Source organism: Coregonus clupeaformis, chromosome 10 (assembly GCF_020615455.1).
Source record: "Coregonus clupeaformis isolate EN_2021a chromosome 10, ASM2061545v1, whole genome shotgun sequence".
NCBI lineage: Eukaryota > Metazoa > Chordata > Actinopteri > Salmoniformes > Salmonidae > Coregonus > Coregonus clupeaformis.
The window spans coordinates 39,016,378-39,039,791 of record NC_059201.1 but is presented as its reverse complement, the minus strand read 5'-3'; the positions used below and the strand labels follow the sequence as shown (position 1 = coordinate 39,039,791).

Below are 23,414 nucleotides of genomic sequence, written 5' to 3'. Positions count from 1 at the left end.
GGTCTCTGTCTAACCATTAGATGACCAGGTGTTGGGCAAAGCTGAAAATTGGACTCATCAGAGAAGATGACCTTACTCTAGTCCTCTACGGTCCAATCCTTACGGTCTTTTGCAAACCTCAGCCTGGCTCTTCTTTGCTTCTCATTGATGAAGGGCTTTTTTCTAGCTTTGCACGACTTCAGCCCTGCCCCTAGGAGCCTGTTTCGAACCGTCCTCGTCGTGCACTTCACCCCAGCTGCCGTTTGCCATTCTTTTTGTAGGTCACTTGATGTCATCCTACAGTTGTTGAGTGACTGTGGGAAGAAATGTGTGTGTTTTTTGCCAATTTTAACCGCACACTTGTTGTTTGTGTACATGGATTTTATAATGTTGTATGTTTCCCCAACACCACTTTCCATCAATTTGTATAGCAGACCCTCATGCCAAATTGAGTCAAAAACTTTTATGAAATCAACAAAGCATGAGAAGACTTTGCCTTTGTTTTGGTTTGTTTGTTTGTCAATTAGGGTGCATGGTGAATACGTGGTCTGTCGTACGGTAATTTGGTAAAAAGCCAATTTGACATTTGCTCAGTACATTGTTTTCACTGAGGAAATGTATGAGTCTGCTGTTAATGATAATGCAGAGGATTTTCCCAAGGTTGCTGTTGATGCATATCCCACGGTAGTTATTGGGATCAAATTTGTCTCCACTTTTGTGGATTGGGGTGATCAGTCCTTGGCTCCAAATATTGGGGAAGATGCCAGAGCTAAGGATGATGTTAAAGAGTTTAAGTATAGCCAATTGGAATTTGTAGTCTGTATATTTTATCATTTCATTGAGGATACCATCAACACCACAGGCCTTTTTGGGTTGGAGGGTTTGTATTTTGTCCTGTAGTTCATTCAATGTCATTGGAGAATCCAGTGGGTTCTGGTAGTCTTTAATCGTTGATTCTAAGATTTGTATTTGATCAAGTATATGTTTTTGCTGTTTGTTCTTTGTTATAGGGCCAAAAAGATTGGAGAAGTGGTTTACCCATACATCTCAGTTTTGGATAGATAACTCTTCATGTTGTTGTTTGTTTAGTGTTTTCCAATTTTCTCAGAAGAGGTTAGAGTCTATGGATTCTTCAATTACATTGAGCTGATTTCTGACGTGCTGTTCCTTCTTTTTCCATATTGTATTTCTGTACTGTTTTAGTGATTCACCATAGTGAAGGCGTAGGCTCAGGTTTTCTGGGTCTCTGTGTTTTTGGTTGGATAGGTTTCTCAATTTCTTTCTTAGATTTTTGCATTCTTCATCAAACCATTTGTCATTGTTGTTAATTTTCTTTGTTTTTCTGTTTGAAATTTGTAGATTTGATAGGGATGCTGAGAGGTCAAATAAACTGTTTACACCTTCACTATTACAGTGAAACGTTTTGTCCAGGACATTGTCTAGATGGGAATGAATTTGTTGTTGCCTAATTGTTTTTTGGTAGATTTCGACACAATTTTCCTTTAATCTATAGCATTTCTTAATATTATTCAGTTCCTTTGGCTTTGATGCCTCATGACTGAGCATAGCTCTGTTCAAATAGAGTGTGATTTTGCTGTGATCTGATAGGGGTGTCAGTGGACTGACTGTGAATGCTCTAAGAGACTCTGGGTTGAGGTCAGTGATAAAGTAGTCTACAGTACTACTGCCAAGACATTAGCTATATGTGTACCTACTGTAGGAGTCCCCTCGAAGCCTACCATTGACTATGTACATACCCAGCGTCCGACAGAGCTGCAGGAGTTGTGACCCGTTTTTGTTGGTTATGTTGTCGTAGTTGTGTCTGGGGGGGGGCATATGGGGAGGGAATGCTGTCACCTCCAGGTAGGTGTTTGTCCCCCTGTGTGCTGAGGGTGTCAGGTTCTTGTCCAGTTCTGGCATTTAGGTCACCACAGAGTAGTACATGTCCCTGGGCCTGGAAATGGTTGATCTCCCCCTCTAGGATGGAGAAGCTGTCATCGTTAAAGTATATGGATTCTATTGGGGGGATATAGGTAGCACACATGAGGAAATATTTCTCTGTTGAGATAATTTCCTTATTAATTTCTAGCCAGATTCTAGCCTAATTTAATAGAGTGGGTTAGGTCTGCTCTATACCAAAGTAGCATGCCCCCTGAGTCTCTTCCCTGTTTCACACCTGGTAGTTTGGTGGATGGGACTACCAGCTCTCTGTAACCTACAGGGCAACCAGTGGGTCCGTCTCCTTTATACCATGTTTCTTGTAGGATGACAATGTCTGTATTTCCAATTTTTTTGATGAAGCCTGGGTTCCTGCTCTTTAGGCCAAAGGCAGATGACCACAGACCTTGTATATTCCAGGATGAGATAGTAAAAGCTTTGTGTTCCATTGTGTCTAGTGTTGTTTTTGTGTGGTTTAGGCCCAGACCATCTCTCTCTCTCTCTCTCTCTCTCTCTCTCTCTCTCTCTCTCTCTCTCTCTTCATGTTGTTTTTTATATGTTATAATTTGATTCACCTCTGTGTGCAAAGCCAGCTCATAAAGAGGCACTTGTTCTTCCTGCTGCCTTCAGACCCTGCCCTGTAACCTGCCAACCCACCGCCTGCACCCCCCCGCCGGCCTGCCTGCTTTACCACATGGAAAAACCCTGCTTTCCTGGAAGGGCCATGACACTTTGTTTTACACTTACCCCTCTCTCTCTCTCTCTCTCTCTCTCTCTCTCTCTCTCTCTCTCTCTCTCTCTCTCTCTCTCTCTCTCTCTCTCTCTCTCTCTCTCTCTCTCTCTCTCTCTCTCTCTCTCTCTCTCTCTCTCTCGCGCTCTCTCTCCATCCCAATCCAAGATTAAGAGTTGTGACTGAGTTCAATATCGCAAAAGGGTGTCTTTTTGAGTATGTTAATGTAGTGTGTGTATACATTATGTATTGAGTATGGGGAATATGATTAACAGTACTTACACAATGCAGCCATCTCTTTTGGTAGGTCCGCCCCAAATCGTCCAAACAGGCTGCTATTGGCCAGCAGGTCGAAGGGGGAGTGGCTCCTCATGGAGTTGAAGGCAAAGGGGTAGACGGCAGGTGAAAAGCCAGTCATGTGACCCACCTGCCGTTCCCTGTTGGTTGCCATGGCGTTGAGAGGATAATTCCGGTCCAGGATAGCTCCGGTCCACTGTCCCTCTCAGGCAGTGGTCTTATTGGGGATGGTCCTGCGGCCTGGAGAGTACAGGGCTAAGGAGGGGTGATGAGCTGAGGTGGGACCCACAGACGAGACACCAAGCCTGGGCAACACTGCCTCAGATCCACGCTCTCTGGAGGGAAAGAGAAGAGAATAGGAGGTCAGTTACAATGCCTGTCTGTTAATCACACACAGTTTAAAGTAGGCTACACAGCCTCAATCCAAATGCATCAATGCAAATATGATCAAATGAGAAGTCTGTTACAAACATAGAGGGATGGCATCGTTCATGGAGAAACTGTTGCTGACTCAAAAGATAGTAAGAAGTTAAAAGGAGAAGGAAATGATGAGGAATAAAGGGAATATGGGATATGATGAAGACAGCAGTGGGCAGAGAATGAGAGAAAGTGACAGTTCTAGTAGGGCTGAGAGGACGAGACAGAGCAGAGGTCTCATTTCTGTCATTTTTAAAAATGCTTCCAAACAGTGCAATGCCGTCTGATTTCAATCAACCGAACTCCAGTATAAAGAGTCTCTGTGTTTTCTCTGCCAGCCTGACACTGTGGCCGCTCTGCCCAGGGTACTGTGTCCAACACACAGGCACACTTAACCCATTACAACATGGCTACTTTTCCCCTCTTCTAATGCCAACATTCAAAGCACTCCAAGACACGTGACTCTATAACTAGTCTGGAGATTTTTAAGTTGAGGTCAAGTGGGAACAACTGGTGGTTTTGATTGACAAGGATGCAGAGCCTCAAACATTTGCTGTCTTGCTGTTCTTGCCGCTCTTCACCCCCCCTCTCCCCATCCTCTGAGTTGGACACGCTGAAAGCAGCAGAAGACGTACTTAGTCAGATCAAATTATTTCCTCTATCTATCATTGTGACCCTCCTCCCTCCCTCCCTCCCTACCTCCCTCCCTCCGTATCTCCTTCTGGTGTGCCGTCCCACCCCCCACAGATGAGTGGGTGGGGTCACATTCTCTCTGGTGGAGCAGTGGTAAACACACAGGAGCCAAAGAATGCAGTGTTGTTTTGGGCATGCTGCAGCTTATGAATCAGAGGTAGGTGGAGATGGAGGGAGAGAGAGAGAGGGAGAGAGAGAGAGAGAGGGGAGGGGGGAGAGAGAGAGGGAGAGAGAGAGAGGAAGAGTGAGAGACGAGGGAGGAGAGGGAGAGAGAGAAGGTGGGTGAGAAGGAGAGGGAGAGGGATAGAAAGAGAGAGAGGGAGGGAGAGAGAGAGAGAGAGAGAGAGAGAGGGAGAGAGGAGCAGAGGGAGGGAAGGGTGAGGAACTCACAGTACCCTCTCAAAACAGGGAAAAACATGTCCATGGATTAACGTGTACAGTGGAAAAACACACACACACACACTCACTCTGCATTGACCTGTTCCACGCACTGGGGGGCACTGCAGGGGCAGTAGGGTGGCATACTGAGCAAGCGCACACGCGCACATACACAAACGTACACAAAGAGGCCATAACACACAACAAACACCGAACACATACTCCTATTCTTCTCTTCCTCCTTTCCCCTGTCTGTCTGTCTTTCTCGCTGTCTCTCTCCCTTGTTCACAGAGCTAGTTAATTACAGTCTACTGCAGCGGGCTGCCTCAGACCACCGCTAATTTAGAGTTCCATTCCAGTAAACTGTTCCACATGTGGGGCCAGGCCGGCTGGCCGACCCAGCCATGTTACAGGAAGGACACACGCACACACCACTCACGCACGTGTGCGTCCCTATACCGTATACAATACATAGTGCCCTGAGTTTTTCCTGTTCAGGTCACACTGTACCCCCTACACTATACACATTTCATTACCCCTTCTACCCAAGACATTCAATCCACTAAATCGACCCAGTGGATACTCTACACTCCCTATCAATACCCTGACCCATCTATCATCACAACTGTCATAGATACCCTCTCTCTTTCTCCTCTCCAGCTCTTCTTCCTGTTTCTATCCCTCCCCCTCTCTAACCACCTCTTCCTCCATCCCTAAACCTCCCTCTCAACCATTTCCAATCAGTCCATGAAATACATCCCTCCCTCTGCCAGGATTTTAATCTGGTTCTCATTGTTCTGTTTGTTCCATCAGGTCTGCCATTAGGCCTAGCTCTGACCCGACGGTTTACGGGATGTTATGGTTTTGTTGTTTTGTTTGCTTTTGTCTTGTTGTGTTCTGTTCTGAATAACCATGCCCCTTAACTCATTACTCATTATTCCGCAATCACACACATGCATGCACCTACACGCAAACAAAAGCATGAACTCTCTCTCAATTGTTTTTCAAACCATGAATTCTCTTATTGGCATATTTTCTTTAAATGTTTGGATCTTCAGGGGTTTCAGCACTACTCTGTGAGGGCCAACGTGGGCTTTCTCCTCCAAATATTTTCACTGAGAGGGAAAAAGGCTTTTGTGCTCCAGAGACAAAGAATCTCTTATAGTAAAAAGTATGGGTAAAAAAACTATTGAGTAGGTGGGATTGTATGAGTGATATAGACGGGTGTCCAATGGACAAGTTAAAGTAAGTGGTGCAAAGACCGCATCCCTTCAGACACACATGCGCACTCGCGCACGCACACACAATCATTGACTTTAAGCATCCTTATGGGGAAGTGTTTGGTGGGAACCAGGGTCAGTCTGAAGCTCCAGTGATATCTCAAACTGACCCTGAAGAGGAGAAGTATGGAGGAGAGATTAAGTTAATACGGGATGTGTTGAGAGGAATCACATCGCAGACAGCCCTGGTGTTGCTTCACTTCCAATAGGCTCCCTTACTGATCACAACATAAGACCCAAGTCTCTCTTGTACTATGAAAGAAAGAGAAAAAGAAGGAAAGAAAGAAAGGCAGGGAAGGAAAAAAGAAACTGTTGAAAGCAAAAGACGATAGAAAAAATAAGGAATGAAAGAGAGAGAGAGAGAGAGAGAGAGAGAGAGAGAGAGAGAGAGAAAAAAAGAAAGAGTTTGTTTCAGACATCTGGAAGGCACTGAGCCTTTTCTCCATTTGTAAGAGGTGAGTAGCGTTTCATTAATTACTCCCACATTGGGAGCTGGATTAATAAGAGAAAGAGGGGACTTTGGTGAAGAAAGAGGGAGGGAGCGAACTGGCTGATGAAAAATGTACATAAAAATAAAGAAACGGTTTTATTTCCCCCAATAAACACACAAAATAATGAGCCTCCGAGCCAGAGAACTGTTGCATTTTCTCTAATGAGTCACACCAGCCAGGGGAGCCTCTCTCTCTCTCTCTCTCTCTCTCTCTCTCTCTCTCTCTCTCTCTCTCTCTCTCTCTCTCTCTCTCTCTCTCTCTCTCTCTCTCTCTCTCTCTCTCTCTCTCTCGCTCTTTTCATCCCTCTCTCTCTCCCTCCAGGGGTAACACACCTTGGGCAGGGCAACAAAAGCAGTGCTGTGCATCTCTGGGCTTCCAGGCCTCAATGCTGCCTTTATGAGGTCGGGCTGGGTCGGGTCAGACTGGGCCGTCTGGCCCTGCTGAAACACTGAGACACACACACACGTACACACATGTACAGACAGTACACACAAGTACACACACACCGCCCGTGTTTTTGTCTGTGTGTGTGTGTGTGTGTGTGTGTGTGTGGAGGGTGCGAAGGGTTGTTGTCTCAGTGATCTCATCGCCCACCATCGCCCCAAGTCCCGACCTGACTCAACCTGCCACACTTCATACACACCCACACCCACAGACACACACACACACACACACACATACACGCCCGAGGGGCGCACAGGTAACTGACGCCCCCCTTTCCGAATGCAGAGGAATTAAACGCAGCTTTGGTGTGTGTCGGGGGCTTTCCATTCCTCCATCTATTTTCCACAAAGGCCTTTAACTGAGGGGCAGACCTCAACACACACCAAACAAAAAACATTCCTTGCCTCTTTTCACACTGGCTCTCGTGAAAATGTTTCTTTTACAACATTATTTGACATTGGTCAAAACGTCTAGACCTATAAAATGTATACATATATTTATACTATATAGCATAGGCTTGATATAGCCTAGACCTGCCACTGGATATATAACTATGACCATTGGATATGTTTCTAATCCTACTTCTAATTTCCTTTACAAATAAATCAAACAATCAAAGCCTGTCACAAATAAAAGCGTCCTCCAGTGTTACCAACTGCACCTGCCTCTTGTTCTTCAGGGGCCATGTACAGTGTAAATGGTGTTTTTCCAACTGAGTTAAACCCACATAACAGCTTGTTTGTGAGGCGAAGCGTACACTTCTCTGGGTGATTTTAATTATCCAACTTTCATGTGGCGAATGCAACCCACTGAGTAATATGGAGGCGCGGTTTAATATGCCTCTAACTACTGACTTAAACACACACACACACACACGCATGCACACATGCATGAACACAGACACACACACACACCAGGTCATTACTGAGGTTGGCATGCAGAGAGAGCTTTAATCAAACTCATAAAAACTGCACTGTATGACCCCATGGCCACTTTGACAAGTCCACTCTTTAATAACTTATTAAATCACCTGCCTGCCAGACATGTTTCACCCACTGGTTTAAGGTTTTCACCTCCATGTGTACAATTGGATATTTTTATTCAGCATTTAATCCATAAATGTTCTATAGAACAAGACAGTTACGATCTAATATATTTTCCCAACATGGAATTAGAGCTGGTACTAGAACTGGCTAGAATTTGTTACCAGTTGTCAAAACTGCCAGGTCATACGGTTACTACATACGGTTGACACAGTAAGACTGAAAGACTGAGAAATTCAAATCGCAGCAGGACACAAACTGAAAAAGTCCCAAACTCCAATCCCCACAAATCTACACAAGCAGGATAAATGAGAAGTGTATAAAATCATGCAGTCTGGATTTTAAAAAATGGGCTTATTTGTTAAGTGGAGTTAAAGTATGTAGTCAAAATACAAAAAAGTACAGTGGGGAAAAAAAGTATTTAGTCAGCCACCAATTGTGCAAGTTCTCCCACTTAAAAAGATGAGAGAGGCCTGTAATTTTCATCATAGGTACACGTCAACTATGACAGACAAAATGAGGAAAAAAAATCCAGAAAATCACATTGTAGGATTTTTAATGAATTTATTTGCAAATTATGGTGGAAAATAAGTATTTGGTCAATAACAAAAGTTTCTCAATACTTTTGTTATATACCCTTTGTTGGCAATGACACAGGTCAAACGTTTTCTGTAAGTCTTCACAAGGTTTTCACACACTGTTGCTGGTATTTTGGCCCATTCCTCCATGCAGATCTCCTCTAGAGCAGTGATGTTTTGGGGCTGTCGCTGGGCAACACGGACTTTCAACTCCCTCCAAAGATTTTCTATGGGATTGAGATCTGGAGACTGGCTAGGCCACTCCAGGACCTTGAAATGCTTCTTACGAAGCCACTCCTTCGTTGCCGGGCGGTGTGTTTGGGATCATTGTCATGCTGAAAGACCCAGCCACGTTTCATCTTCAATGCCCTTGCTGATGGAAGGAGGTTTTCACTCAAAATCTCACGATACATGGCCCCATTCATTCTTTCCTTTACACGGATCAGTCGTCCTGGTCCCTTTGCAGAAAAACAGCCCCAAAGCATGATTTTTCCACCCTCATGCTTCACAGTAGGTATGGTGTTCTTTGGATGCAACTCAGCATTCTTTGTCCTCCAAACACGATGAGTTGGGTTTTTACCAAAAAGTTATATTTTGGTTTCATCTGACCATATGACATTCTCCCAATCCTCTTCTGGATCATCCAAATGCACTCTAGCAAACTTCAGACGGGCCTGGACATGTACTGGCTTAAGCAGGGGGACACGTCTCGCACTGCAGGATTTGAGTCCCTGGCGGTGTAGTGTGTTACTGATGGTAGGCTTTGTTACTTTGGTCCCAGCTCTCTGCAGGTCATTCACTAGGTCCCCCCCGTGTGGTTCTGGGATTTTTGCTCACCGTTCTTGTGATCATTTTGACCCCACGGGGTGAGATCTTGCGTGGAGCCCCAGATCGAGGGAGATTATCAGTGGTCTTGTATGTCTTCCATTTCCTAATAATTGCTCCCACAGTTGATTTCTTCAAACCAAGCTGCTTACCTATTGCAGATTCAGTCTTCCCAGCCTGGTGCAGGTCTACAATTTTGTTTCTGGTGTCCTTTGACAGCTCTTTGGTCTTGGCCATAGTGGAGTTTGGAGTGTGACTGTTTGAGGTTGTGGACATGTGTCTTTTATACTGATAACAAGTTCAAACAGGTGCCATTAATACAGGTAACGAGTGGAGGACAGAGGAGCCTCTTAAAGAAGAAGTTATAGGTCTGTGAGAGCCAGAAATCTTGCTTGTTTGTAGGTGACCAAATACTTATTTTCCACCATAATTTGCAAATAAATTCATAAAAAATCCTACAATGTGATTTTCTGGATTTTTTTCCCTCAATTTGTCTGTCATAGTTGACGTGTACCTATGATGAAAATTACAGGCTTCTCTCATCTTTTTAAGTGGGAGAACTTGCACAATTGGTGGCTGACTAAATACTTTTTTCCCCCACTGTATATAACTGTGTGCATGTGTTTTTCTCTCTCTCTGCATAAGTATTGTCTGCTGTGGCTGAGTTAGCACAGGGTCAAATGGTCCACTTGACCCTGTGAATGGGCGAATATTTCCTCCAAAAACCATGACCTCAATAGGGGAAATTAGCTAGTGAAATATGGAATATAAATAGGTGTTATGGGCAAGTATTAACCACAAACCAACTAGGATGTGGTACGTTCACAACACACACTTTGGCAAGTTTCACATGGGTACACACACACACGACCAATCGCACAGACAGACATGCAGAAAAACTTACACACACACCCGCACACACACACAAAATATATTTGCCCACAAACAATACACAATTCAATTAGATATTCTCTCTTCCCCAGACAAAATAAAAGGCCATAATATATGAGCTATGTTGACATATATTTGTAATTATGAGGAATCAAAACATAGCTGGCTCTCTAAAACACATGCTACTCTCGGTCTCGTAAAACCAAAATAGTTTTACGATTGTGGTCCAGGCTTGCGAACAATAACTTTAATTTATGAAAGCTATTATGTTGTTGGCTTAGCTATTTTCTTTGCATAAATATGCATATACATTTCCTTTATTAGCCAGATATTTGGATACTATTTATGACCAAGATGGTACGTAGGAAATGACGTTGCCCTTTTTACGACTGTTAACTTCTTTGACGAAAACTAGACTCTTGTACTAACACAAATACTGTTGTGTGAATTAAATGTTTAACTTCATGTGAACGTTTTATTTCCGATTGTGGAAAGTTTCCCCTAATAAATATTCATCATGGTTGTTTTGTTTCTATGTATCCTTTGAGTCTAAATTCTCCCCACAGCTCCTGTCTCCTCTAGCCACAGTCATCTCATTGTATCTCTCACTGTCAGACAGACGGATGGGAAAGAAAGAGACATGGGGCTTTGTTAGGCAGTAGTAACTGCTTCTCACACACCTCATAATACTGCCTATGGAAATTGGAATATATTTTATACAACCAAGCCTATAATGTGTTTCTATACTCTCTTCTAAACCTTCCGCTGCAAACAATAATTTGAGCTTTGCTTTAGCCACATAATGTCAAAATAACATAAACGTTGCTTGTAGACTTTGTAATACCACTGTTACTGTTACAATCACTGTCATAACCTTTACAATCACCATGTCATAAATAATGGTAATTACACATACGCCAGTGACTATAATATTGTTACTCTCCTAATGGTAGGCCTAATCATAATAGTGGCTGCAATAATATAACTAATGACGGTAATGATGATAATAATGTTTAAATCAAATGCATAATGGTGCCGTTATGTGGAGCCCAACCCCTCCGGCTGACTCTGGGGTTGCCAGGTCACGGCTGAGGTCACCCCATGTCGCTCCAGGCTACAGATAGGGTTCAGGGGTCACTCTTAATTGAGGCATTTGGTAGGCACCTTTTAGCTCTCTGTGTCAGTCTACCCTAGTGCTGGAGTTACCCTGTCTCTATCTCTTCTCTCTTGCTCTCTTCCACTCTCTCCCTCTTTCCCCTGTCTCTCTCTTATGTCTCTCTTATCTCTCTCCCATCTCTCTCTTCTCTCTCTTCTCTCTCTCTCTTCTCTCTCTCTCTTCTCTCTCTTTCTCCCCCCCCCCCCCTCTCTCTCTCTCTCTCGGGGGTCGAGGGTTGCGTTCCGCCACAGAGGGAGGACTAGAGGTGACCTGCTGTGTTTAAAGGACTAGTGGATGTTGATCTGAAGGCATGCCTGAGGCTGTGATTAAAGTAACACACAGACAGAGGACAGCTTCACTGATACACCAGGTGGCCAGATGATACAACCTGACCCGATGACAATGACCACTATTCAACAGACTTAAACACAGTGTTAAAGAGCCAAACACGGTACATTATGAGACATACATTTTGAACTAAATAGCGGTGCACCAATAAAAGTGAAGCATAAACAAATCATTTTTTTAAACATGAAGAAGAACAGACCTACTTGGAGAACATTTTTCATTTGGAAAGAGTTAAATGTAATGAGTAGCCACACACAAGAGAATTGCTTAAACAATGCAGAACAGACGAGCTGTTAAATAGCCTGTATCAGAAGTGAACAAGCACTCCAACTCAACACTTAAAGCAGAACCACACTCCTGCATGGAGTCCTTTATGTAACACCAAAGAAAATACGTCATCTTTACAGAACAAAAATATGTTTGTTTCATCCAGGCTGGGAAACAAGAAAATACATTTTTTTGAATATATAATTTCATGAAATTTCCATTGATATTCATAGACAAAAACTGAGAGGTCGACAAAAGCACCAAAACTGTCAAATAGGCACAACGTACACCGTTCCGTACTGGCACACAACAGGAAAAGACAAGAACAGACATTTACATTTTGAGCAAGTAAATTTCAACTTTTGCTGGTACCTACTGTTCACTCAAAAAAATATAAATAAATCACTTTGGTGCAATTTTCACAAGTATGTGGTATATTCTCACAACTCTAAGCACAAAAATCTAAACAGATCATCAAAATGGCTCATGTTTCAAAACTCGAAACACATTTTCAATTGACTGTGTAGAACAAACAAATTCACAAAGTGACTTGTTCACTGCACCAATTCGCTCTTTCAATTTGGATACATATTCAAAATGCAATATTAACTTTACTTTTGATTTTCTTGTAATTTGTTAACAATACAATTAACTATCACTTAATCAAACTGCTCAAAACTGATAACTACTGAACCAAAATTATGCAGTGCCTACTTAAATTTTTTTTAAATTGCTTTGGTGCGATTTTCACAAATATGTGGTACTTTTTCACAACTCTTAGTACAAAACTCTAAATAGATCATCAAAAAGGCAGATGTTTCAATTGATTAAGTACAACACACAAAATCATACCGTCACTTTTTAAACAAACTTAATCAGTGTTTCATCTAGAAATATATGTTTCACATTGCAACACGTTCATAAAAAGTATATAATTGCCTTTCACATTGCAATTCTCATATTACTTTTGATATGATTCTCTTCTCTTTTGTTACAAGACATTGTAGTATTACTTAATTTGACTGCTCTTAATTGATTATCACTTAAACGTTTGGTAAACCCATAGATTTAACATGTAAACCGGTTTGTCTAAAAAAGATTTTGAGAACTACATAAAGTACAGATGTAGGGTCTTAATTTGATTACTCTTTTGCTGCTGAGAATTTTCCTGCACAGCAGGAAATGCAAACTTGTTGTATATTTGCGTTTTAAAAAGGCTTCTAAAGTTTGTAATTTCCACTTTGACATTTCAGATTTGCCCTAACAAAAAACGTATCAATCCCTATGAAAATGTCCATTAATTATAATTCACATAATTCACATGTACTGTTGCTGCAGGATTATTTTCCTGCTGTAGCAAACTGGCTCAAATTAAAATCCTACATCTGTAGCAACATAAAAAGTATTATATATACTCGAATGTACTACTATGATGATGACTATTATGAATTTACTTCATAGTAAGTAAAAAATATATATATTGACAAGATCAGAAAGTATTCACACCCCTTGACTTTTTCAGCCTGAATTTAAAATAGATGAATTAGATAGATTGTTTGTCACTGCCCTACACACAATACCCCATAATGTCAAAATATAATTATGTTTTTCGAAATGTTTACAAATTACTTAAAAAATGAAAAGCTGAAATGTCTTGAGTCAATAAGTATTCAACCCCTTTGTTATGGCAATCCTAAATAAGTTCATGAGTAAAAATGTGCTTAACAAGTCACATAATAATTTGCATGGACTCACTCTGTGCGCAATAATAGTGTTTAACATGATTTTGAATGACTGCCTCATCTCTGTACCCCACATATTCAATTATCTGTAAGGTCCCTCAGTTGAGCAATGAATTTCAAACACAGGTTCAATCACAAGGACCAGGGAGGTTTTCCAATGCCTCACAAAGAAGGGCACCTAATAAACAGTAATTGAATATCCCTTTGAGCATGGTGAAGTTATTAATTACACTTTGGATGGTGTATCAATACACCCAGTCACTACAGAGATACAGGTATTCTTCTTAACTCAGATGCTAGAGAGGAAGGAAACCGCTCAGGGATTTCACCATGAGGCCAATGGTGACTTTAAAACAGTTACAGAGTTTAATGGCTGTAATAGGAGAAAACTGAGGATGGATCAACAACATACTCCACAAAACTAACCTAATTGACAGAGTGAAAAGAAGGAAGCCTGTACAGAATAAAAATCTTCCAAAACATGCATCTTGTTTGCAACAAGGCACTAAAGCGACACTGCAAAAAATGTGGCAAAGCAATTAACTTTTGGTCCTGAATACAAACTGTTATGTTTGGGGCAAATGCAATACAACACATTATGTTTGTAATTGTTAAGGAAGGGGAGTTTTTCAGGATAAAAAATGAACGGAATGGAGCTAAGCACAGGCAAAATCCTTGAGGAAAACCTGGTTCAGTCTGCTTTCCACCAGACACTGGGAGATGAATTCACCTTTCAGCAGGACAATAACCTAAAACACAAGGCCAAATCTACACTGGAGTTGCTTCCCAAGAAGACAGTAAATGTTCCTGAATGGCCGAGTTACAGTTTGGACAAATCTAATACTTGAAAATGTATGGCAAGACCTGTAAATGGTTGTCTAGCAATGATCAACAACCAATTAGACAGAGCTTGAAGAATTTTGAAAATAATAATGGGAATATGTTGCACAATCCAGGTGTGGAATGCTCTTAGAAACTTACAAAGAAAGACTCACAGGTGTAATCGCTGCCAAAGGTGATTCGACAAAGTATTGGCTCAGGGGTGTGAATACTTATGTAAATGAGATATCTTTGTATTTCCTTTTCAATACATTTGCAAACATTTCTAAAAACATGTGCTTTACTATAATTGCATTGGCCAATAGAGAACTGTAATACCGTGATACAGTGCCTTGCAAAAGTATTCATCCCCCTTGGCGTTTTTCCTATTTTGTTGCATTACAACCTGTAATTTAAATGTATTTTTATTTGGATTTCATGTAATGGACATACACAAAATAGTCAAAATTGTGAGGTGAAATTAAAAAAATTACTAACGGAAAAGTGGTGCGTGCATACAGTGAGGGAAAAAAGTATTTGATCCCCTGCTGATTTTGTACGTTTGCCCATTGACAAAGACATGATCAGTCTATAATTTTAATGGTAGGTTTATTCGAACAGTGAGAGAGAGAATAAAAACAACAAAAATCCAGAAAAATGCATGTCAAAAATGTTATAAATTGATTTGCATTTTAATGAGGGAAATAAGTATTTGACCCCTCTGCAAAACATGACTTAGTACTTGGTGGTAAAACCCTTGTTGGCAATCACAGAGGTCAGACGTTTCTTGTAGTTGGCCACCAGGTTTGCACACATCTCAGGAGGGATTTTGTCCTGCTCCTCTTTGCAGATCTTCTCCAAGTCATTAAGGTTTCGAGCCTGACGTTTGGCAACTCGAACCTTCAGCTCCCTCCACAGATTTTCTATGGGATTAAGGTCTGGAGACTGGCTAGGCCACTCCAGGACCTTAATGTGCTTCATCTTGAGCCACTCCTTTGTTGCCTTGGCCGTGTGTTTTGGGTCATTGTCATGCTGGAATACCCATCCACGACCCATTTTCAAAGCCCTGGCTGAGGGAAGGAGGTTCTCACCCAAGATTTGATGGTACATGGCCCCGTCCATCGTCCCTTTGATGCGGTGAAGTTGTCCTGTCCCCTTAGCAGAAAAACACCCCCAAAGCATAATGTTTCCACCTCCATGTTTGACGGTGGGGATGGTGTTCTTGGGGTCATAGGCAGCATTCCTCCTCCTCCAAACACGGCGAGTTGAGTTGATGCCAAAGAGCTCGATTTTGTTCTCATCTGACCACAACACTTTCACCCAGTTGTCCTCTGAATCATTCAGATGTTCATTGGCAAATTTCAGACGGGCCTGTATATGTGCTTTCTTGAGCAGGGGGACCTTGCGGGCGCTGCAGGATTTCCGGCCTTCACGGCGTAGTGTGTTACCAATTGTTTTCTTGGTGACTATGGTCCCAGCTGCCTTGAGATCATTGAAAAGATCCTCCCGTGTAGTTCTGGGCTGATTCCTCACCGTTCTCATGATCATTGCAACTCCACGAGGTGAGATCTTGCATGGAGCCCCAGGCCGAGGGAGATTGACAGTTCTTTTGTGTTTCTTCCATTTGCGAATAATCGCAACAACTGTTGTCACCTTCTCACCAAGCTGCTTGGCGATGGTCTTGTAGCCCATTCCAGCCTTGTGTAGATCTACAATCTTGTCCCTGACATCCTTGGAGAGCTCTTTCGTCTTGGCCATGGTGGAGAGTTTGGAATATGATTGATTGATAGCTTTTGTGGACAGGTGTCTTTTATACAGGTAACAAACTGAGATTAGGAGCACTCCCTTTAAGAGTGTGCTCCTAATCTCCGTTTGTTACCTATATAAAAGACACCTGGGAGGCAGAAATCTTTCTGATTGAGAGGGGGTCAAATACTTATTTCCCTCATTAAAATGCAAATCAATTTATAACATTTTTGACATGCGTTTTTCTGGATTTCTTTGTTGTTATTCTGTCTCTCACTGTTCAAATAAACCTACCATTAAAATTATAGACGGATCATTTCTTTGTCAGTGGGCAAACGTACAAAATCAGCAGGGGATCAAATACTTTTTTCCCTCACTGTATGTATTCACCCCCTTTGCTATGAAGCCCCTACATAAGATCTGTTGCAACCAATTACCTTCAGAAGTCACATAATTAGTTAAATAAAGTCCACCTGTGTGCAATCTAAGTGTCACATGATCTGTCACATGATCTCAGTATATACACTTGTTCTGAAAGGCCCCAGAGTCTGCAACACCACTAAGCAAGGGGCACCACCAAGCAAGCTGCACCATGAAGACCAAGGAGCTCTCCAAACAGGTCAGCGACAAAGTTGTGGAGAAGGTCAGATCAGGGTTGGGTTATAAAAAAATATCTGAAACTTTCAACATCCCATGGAGCACCATTAAATCCATTATTAAAAAATGGAATGAATATGGCACCACAACAAATCTGCCAAGAGAGGGCCGCCCACCAAAACTCACGGACCAGGCAAGGAGGGCATTAATCAGAGAGCAACAAAGAGACCAAAGATAACCCTGAAGGAGCTGCAAAGCTCCACAGCGGAGATTGGAGAATCTATCCATAGGACCACTTTAAGCCGTACACTCCACAGAGCTGGGCTTTATGGAAGAGTGGCCAGAAAAAAGCCATTGCTTAAAGAAAAAAATAAGCAAACATGTTTGGTGTTCGCCAAAAGGCATGTGGGAGACTCCCCAAACGTATGGAAGAAGGTACTCTGGTCAGATGAGACTAAAATGTAGCTTTTTGTCCATCAAGGAAAACGCTATTTCTGGCGCAAACCCAACACCTCTCATCACCCCGAGAACACCATCCCCACAGTGAAGCATGGTGGTGGCAGCATCATGTTGTGGGGATGTTTTTCATCGGCAGGGACTGGGAAACTGGTCAGAATTGTAGGAATGATGGATGGCACTAAATACAGGGAAATAGTAATGCACGCTCAAGTTTTCTGTTTTTTTGGTCTTATTTCTTGTTTGTTTCACAATAAAAAATATTGTGCATCTTCAAAGTGGTAGGCATGCTGTGTAAATCAAATGATACAAACCCCCAAAAATCTATTTTAATTCCAGGTTGTAAGGCAACAAAATAGGAAAAATGGTAAGGGGGGTGAATACTTTTTACATTACAACACAACATAATGATATATGCCATTTACGTAGCAGAAACTTTTATACATTTACATTTTAGTCATTTAGCAGACGCTCTTATCCAGAGCGACTTATAGTTAGTGAGTGCGTACATTATTTTTTTGTTATTTTGTATTTGTTTTTGTAATGTAAAAATATGTATATATATATATATATATATTTTCATACTGGCCCCCCGTGGGAAACGAACCCACAACCCTGGCGTTGCAAACGCCATACTCTACCAACTGAGCTACATCCCTGCCGGCCATTCCCTCCCCTACCCTGGACGACGCTGGGCCAATTGTGCGCCGCCCCATGGGTCTCCCGGTCGCGGCCGGCTACAACAGAGCCTGGATTCGAACCAGGATCTCTAGTGGCACAGCTAGCACTGCGATGCAGTGCCTTAGACCACTGCGCCAGGATATTTACTGCAATTTAATTTATTTCAATTCATTACATTGTGAAATATGTCTTCAATGATCACAACTTTGATCACACATGGGATCGAAATTCTGAAAATGTAATGTTCAGTCAATTTTAGTGCAAGTGTATTGCCTAATGTGAAAACAGTTTAATGTAATTTACAGTACTGTGTAGCATACTACATTCAAAGGGCAATTTATTAAAAAAAATTGCTATTGGATTAACTGGTTGTTAAAATAACAAAATGAGAAGATATCATTATGTTGTGTTTTGGTGATTAAACCAATGTACTCTTTATATTTCACAGTAAATGTATATTTTTGATCAATGGTTGTGTGGTGAAAGATGCCTAAAAACAAAATAAATGCACAATGAAAGGTTTTGTAAAACTGGCTGCGTTACAAGTGTTACCAGTTTGGAGTTTTGTACGAAGAGTTTTGAAAATTCACCACATACTTGTGAAAATAGTCCCAAAGCAATTTAAAAAAAACTTTATCGTATATAGTTTGATAACTGCTGAACACTGTACATTTTTATATTTATAACTCAAAAATGTATCATTTTGACATACATTTATGTTGGAAGGTAAAACTTAATCATATACTGTATGTACACTACCGGTGAAAAGTTTTAGAACACCTACTCATTCAAGGGTATTTCTTTATTTTTACTATTTTCTACATTGTAGAATAATAGTGAAGACATCAAAACTATGAAATAACACATATGGAATCATGTAGTAACCAAAAAAGTGTTAAACAAATCTAAATATATTTTTCAAAATAGCCACCTTTTGCCTTGATTACAGCTTTGCACACTCTTGGCATTCTCTCAACCAGCTTCACCTGGAATGCTTTTCCAACAGTCTTGAAGGAGTTCCCACATATGCTGAGCACTTGTTGGCTGCTTTTACTTCACTTTGCGGTCCGACTCATCCCAAACCATCTCAATTTGGTTGAGGTCAGAGGATTGTGGAAGCCAGGTCATCTGATGCAGCACTCCATCACTCTCCTTCTTGGTAAAATAGCCCTTACACAGCCTGGAGGTGTGTTGGGTCATTGTCCTGTTGAAAAAGAAATCATAGTCCCACTAAGCCCAAACCAGATGGGATGGCGTATCGCTGCAGAATGCTGTGGTAGCCATGCTGGTTAAGTGTGCGTTGAATTCTAAATAAATCACAGACATTGTCACCAGCAAAGCACCCCCACACCATAAAACCTCCTCTTCCATGCTTTACGGTGGGAAATACACATGTGGAGATCATCCGTTCACCCACACCGCATCTCACAAAGACACAGCGGTTGGAACCTAAAATCTCCAATTTGGACTCCAGACCAAAGGACACATTTCCACCGGTCTAATGTCCATTGATCGTGTTTCTTGGCCCAAGCAAGTCTCTTCTTATTATTGGTGTCCTTTAGTAGTGGTTTCTTTGCAGCAATTCGACCATGAAGGCCTGATTCACACAGTCTCCTCTGAACAGTTGATGTTGAGATGTGTCTGTTACTTGAACACTGTGAAGCATGTATTTGGGCTGTAATTTCTGAGGCTGGTAACTCTAATAAACTTATCCTCTGGAGCAGAGGTAACTCTGGGTCTTCCATTCCTGTGGTGGTCCTCATGAGAGCCAGTTTCATCATAGCGCTTGATGGTTTTTGCGACTGCACTTGAAGAAACGTTCAATGTTCTTGAAATGTTCCGTATTGACTGACTTTCATGTCTTAAAGTAATGATGGACTGTTGTTTCTCTTTGCTTATTTGAGCTGTTCTTGCCATAATATGGACTTGGTCTTTTACCAAATAGGGCTATCTTCTGTATAGGGCTATCTTCTGTATACCCCACCCCCCCCCACCTCCCCCTCCTTACCTTGTCACAACACAACTGATTGGCTCAAACACATTAAGAAGGAAATAAATTTCACAAATTAACTTTTAAGAAGGCACACCTGTTAATTGAAATGCATTCCAGGTGACTACATCATGAAGCTGGTTGAGAGAATGCCAAAAGTGTGCAAAGCTGTCATCAAGGCAAAGGGTGGCTATTTGAAGAATCTCAAATTTATTTAACACTTTTGTGGTTACTACATGATTCCATATGTGTTATTTTATAGTTTTGATCTCTTCACTATTATTCTACAATGTAGAAAATACCTCGGTTGTATATAACAATATATTCCACTCATTATCTGAATTTCATTGATACACTGTAAGCTGATGAATTTCAAGCAGAGAGACAGGCGGTACAGTATCAAGTCACGTATAAAAGGTGATCTTGTATACTGTTACATGGGGCATAAATTGCATAGAACATTGTGCTACGTTTAAGTGATAATACCAGAGAAGCCGACTTCGTCTCGGGCCTAACACCCCTGCCAATATATCCTCCAATCACTGGCTAAGAGGGCATTATAAACAGGTTAACAACATATAGTTTCGGTTATCAGAGACGCGACCCAGTCGTTCAGTCTTTTTGTTCTGTATCTATGGACGCGACCCAGTCGTTCATTCCTAAATGTTCCATTGCCATACTGGCTGGCAACGTTCTTATCCCTTGCTTGCTAGCTAGCCAACTACGGCTAACTTACAGTCACGTCAAACAGTGCAGACAGAATAACAACAGTAGCTGTACTTGCATTTGTTTAAGCTGTTTTCTAGTGACATTTATTTGGATACATGCATAACAATGAGCTAATGAGGCGCGATTTGGCCTGGCATAGAAAATGTGCTCTCTCATCAGGACACTGTTGTTCAGAAGAGCTAGCCAACAACACAGCTAACACAATAACTTCAAACTGAAACTGGAAAGACTGCAAACTAGCTGCACTTCGTTTGACCTTTTTTCAATTGACCTTTTTTTGTATATATCCCAAAAAATTATGGCAGCTGATTCATGATTTCGACTGGCTGAGAAACACTGCCTGCCTGTCTGTCTCGTCCCGACTCCCGACCCCTACACATTCATTACTATGAGACAGCTGGAGATCGAATTTGAATATAGATTAAATGTTGCAAATTTCGGAGAGACAGACAGCAAGGTTTATACAAATCTCTGCTGTTGATAACTAAATGTTAGTCTAAAAGAAATGTGAGATAATGTCTAGATGCTTTTTATAGTGGAGATCAAATTTATAACTTGCCTGGCTGGGCTGATGAGACAGTGGATTGAGCAGTCAGATGGAACAGAGTAAATAGGCATTTTAACGTCATAGATTTAGCCGGTTGTAACTTTTGGAATAGACACCGGCTGGAATGCGCTTTTAACCAGTCAGCATTCAGGATTAGACCCACCCGTTGTACATATTTTTTTACAATAGCCAACTGCTTTACAAATACCCTATTTCTGATGATTTGTCCTATGTAAATATTGGATAAGGATAATGAAACTGTAAGACTGACATACTGTATTTCTCAACATTCTCACAACCTGCCATTGGACACAAATTATTTAAAAAATGTTATAGTCAAATACTGTATGGAAAATTATATTTGACATTACTATTTGTTCTATTCAGCACCTGAAAAATAACCGTTTTGACATTTGTACCTTGTATTTTTTGCTATTGGATTTAATGGTAGTTAAAATGACTAAATGGTTAGCCTATCATTCTCTGATGTATTGGTGACTAAACAAAATGTTCTCATTGTATTTCACGGGGAGGGGGGGGAAGAGGAGAGTTTGAAAGGGGTTTGGTATGGACAGACAGGCAGGTGGGGGGCGAGAGAGAAAAAGAGAGAGAGGTGATGAGAAATGCTTTGTGTTGACAGATGACTGGAGACCATGAAACAGAGCGAGAGAGAAGAAAGAGAGGAGACAGACAGCATTTTCCTCCTGAGGGCACTGTCTTAAAAAGCAAAGGGAACAAAGACACAGAGATTGCAATGCAGTTAAAGGAGTTAGGCAGTAATAACCTGCGCACAAACACTGCAGATGCATCATGAATCTCTCTTTGTGTGTGTGTGTGTGTGTGTGTGTGAAAGATGTTAAATATGTTTCACAACGCGTGAGAGAATATTACGTAGACACATGTATACATTTTTATAAATGTGTGTATGCTGGGAATGTATTTAATGTGTGTGGCCAGGCAGGATGAGAAACGTCAGTCTGTCAGGTAAGGTGAGTTTGATCATTAAACACAGCGCTGTCGGACAAGGTTTCACACACACACAAAAAGACATTTAGTCATAAACAAATGCTATCAAAACAAGCTTTTACAACAGCATACATTTTTTGAAATAAATTGGGCAATACGACTTTTACATTTCCAGACTCCAGAGGTCCATACACATAAGACTTAAATATGTACAGTATACATTATGTATTGTATATTCTAACCAACCAAACTAACCCCCATACAGTATGTGAATCAGGGAATGTGGCTAACAAAATGGGCATTATAGAGATGGCAGTCATTGGCATAGAGTCAGTTTAGCCTTTTCCACCCTGATGGTTAAGATTAGGGTTTAGAGAGTGTAAGCTGATCCTAGACCTGTGCCTTCCTGTTGGGTTCAAGTGGGTGACCTGGGGGTTCGTTGGGATTGAGAGTATTGTTGCTCAGGGCCATTAGTTGACACTCTTTCCAGACATCTTTGGTCTGGGAAAATTACAGGGTGATGAAAACCTCTCTAAGTGTTTGGATCTCTGACTAAAAATGTATAGAGATGTAGGACCTTAATTTGATCACCCTGTTGCAGGAGAACTTTCCTGGATTATTTTCCTGCTGTAGCAAACAGGCTCAAATTAAGATCCTACATATATACCTCCAGACACGCACAAACACACATAACAGAGCTAACTACACTTTTACACTCAATGTTGCAATTCACAGTGACTATACACAAGATTGCCAGTTCATAGACACATTCTCATAAATACCAGGATCACTAGCACACAAAGACATGAGTACTCACTCAGACACATCACATATACAGTGAGGAATGGCTGTAGTAAAACTCCACTGACTTCACTCACACACAGAGAGAGAGAGAGACGTCCAGTCTGACACAGAGAGTTGTGGTGATAGAGAATAAAAGAAAGGGACTCTCCGTGGAGTATATTTAGACACACTTCGACCATGTTGTCTGCCAAACACTTCACGGATGGGATCTTAATTTGAGCCAGTTTGCTACAGCAGGAAAATAATGCTGCAGCAACAGGAAATATTATGTGGATTATAATAAATTGTCATTTTTGTAGGGGTTGATACATTTTTCGTTACTGCAAATGAAGCCAGAAATTTCAAAGTAGATTTTTTTAATTTTTTCCCCATAAAAAGTTTGCATTTCCTGCTGTGCAGGAACATTCTCAGCAACAAAATAGTGATCAAATTAAGATCCTACATCTGTACACACACTGCTTTTACTAGAGCTGGCTGGTCTCGCTCTGGTGGGACACACAATAGTGTGTTGTGTTAATCTCTTAGGGAAATTGTGTGTGTGTGTGTGTGTGTGTGTGTGTGTGTGTGTGTGTGTGTGTGTGT

At 41.4% G+C, this 23,414-nt stretch overlaps 1 protein-coding gene across 1 annotated transcript in view; it reads right to left on the bottom strand.

The window, feature by feature from the left end:
* Positions 1-23,414, bottom strand: part of LOC121575189 (retinoic acid receptor gamma-A-like) — a 72,952-nt gene that overhangs the window by 46,124 nt on the left and 3,414 nt on the right. The window contains exon 2 of the mRNA XM_041888135.1: positions 2,930-3,279. Coding sequence (XP_041744069.1) covers positions 2,930-3,098 — 169 coding nt within the window. The 5' untranslated portion in view covers positions 3,099-3,279. The remainder of the gene's footprint in view (positions 1-2,929; positions 3,280-23,414) is intronic.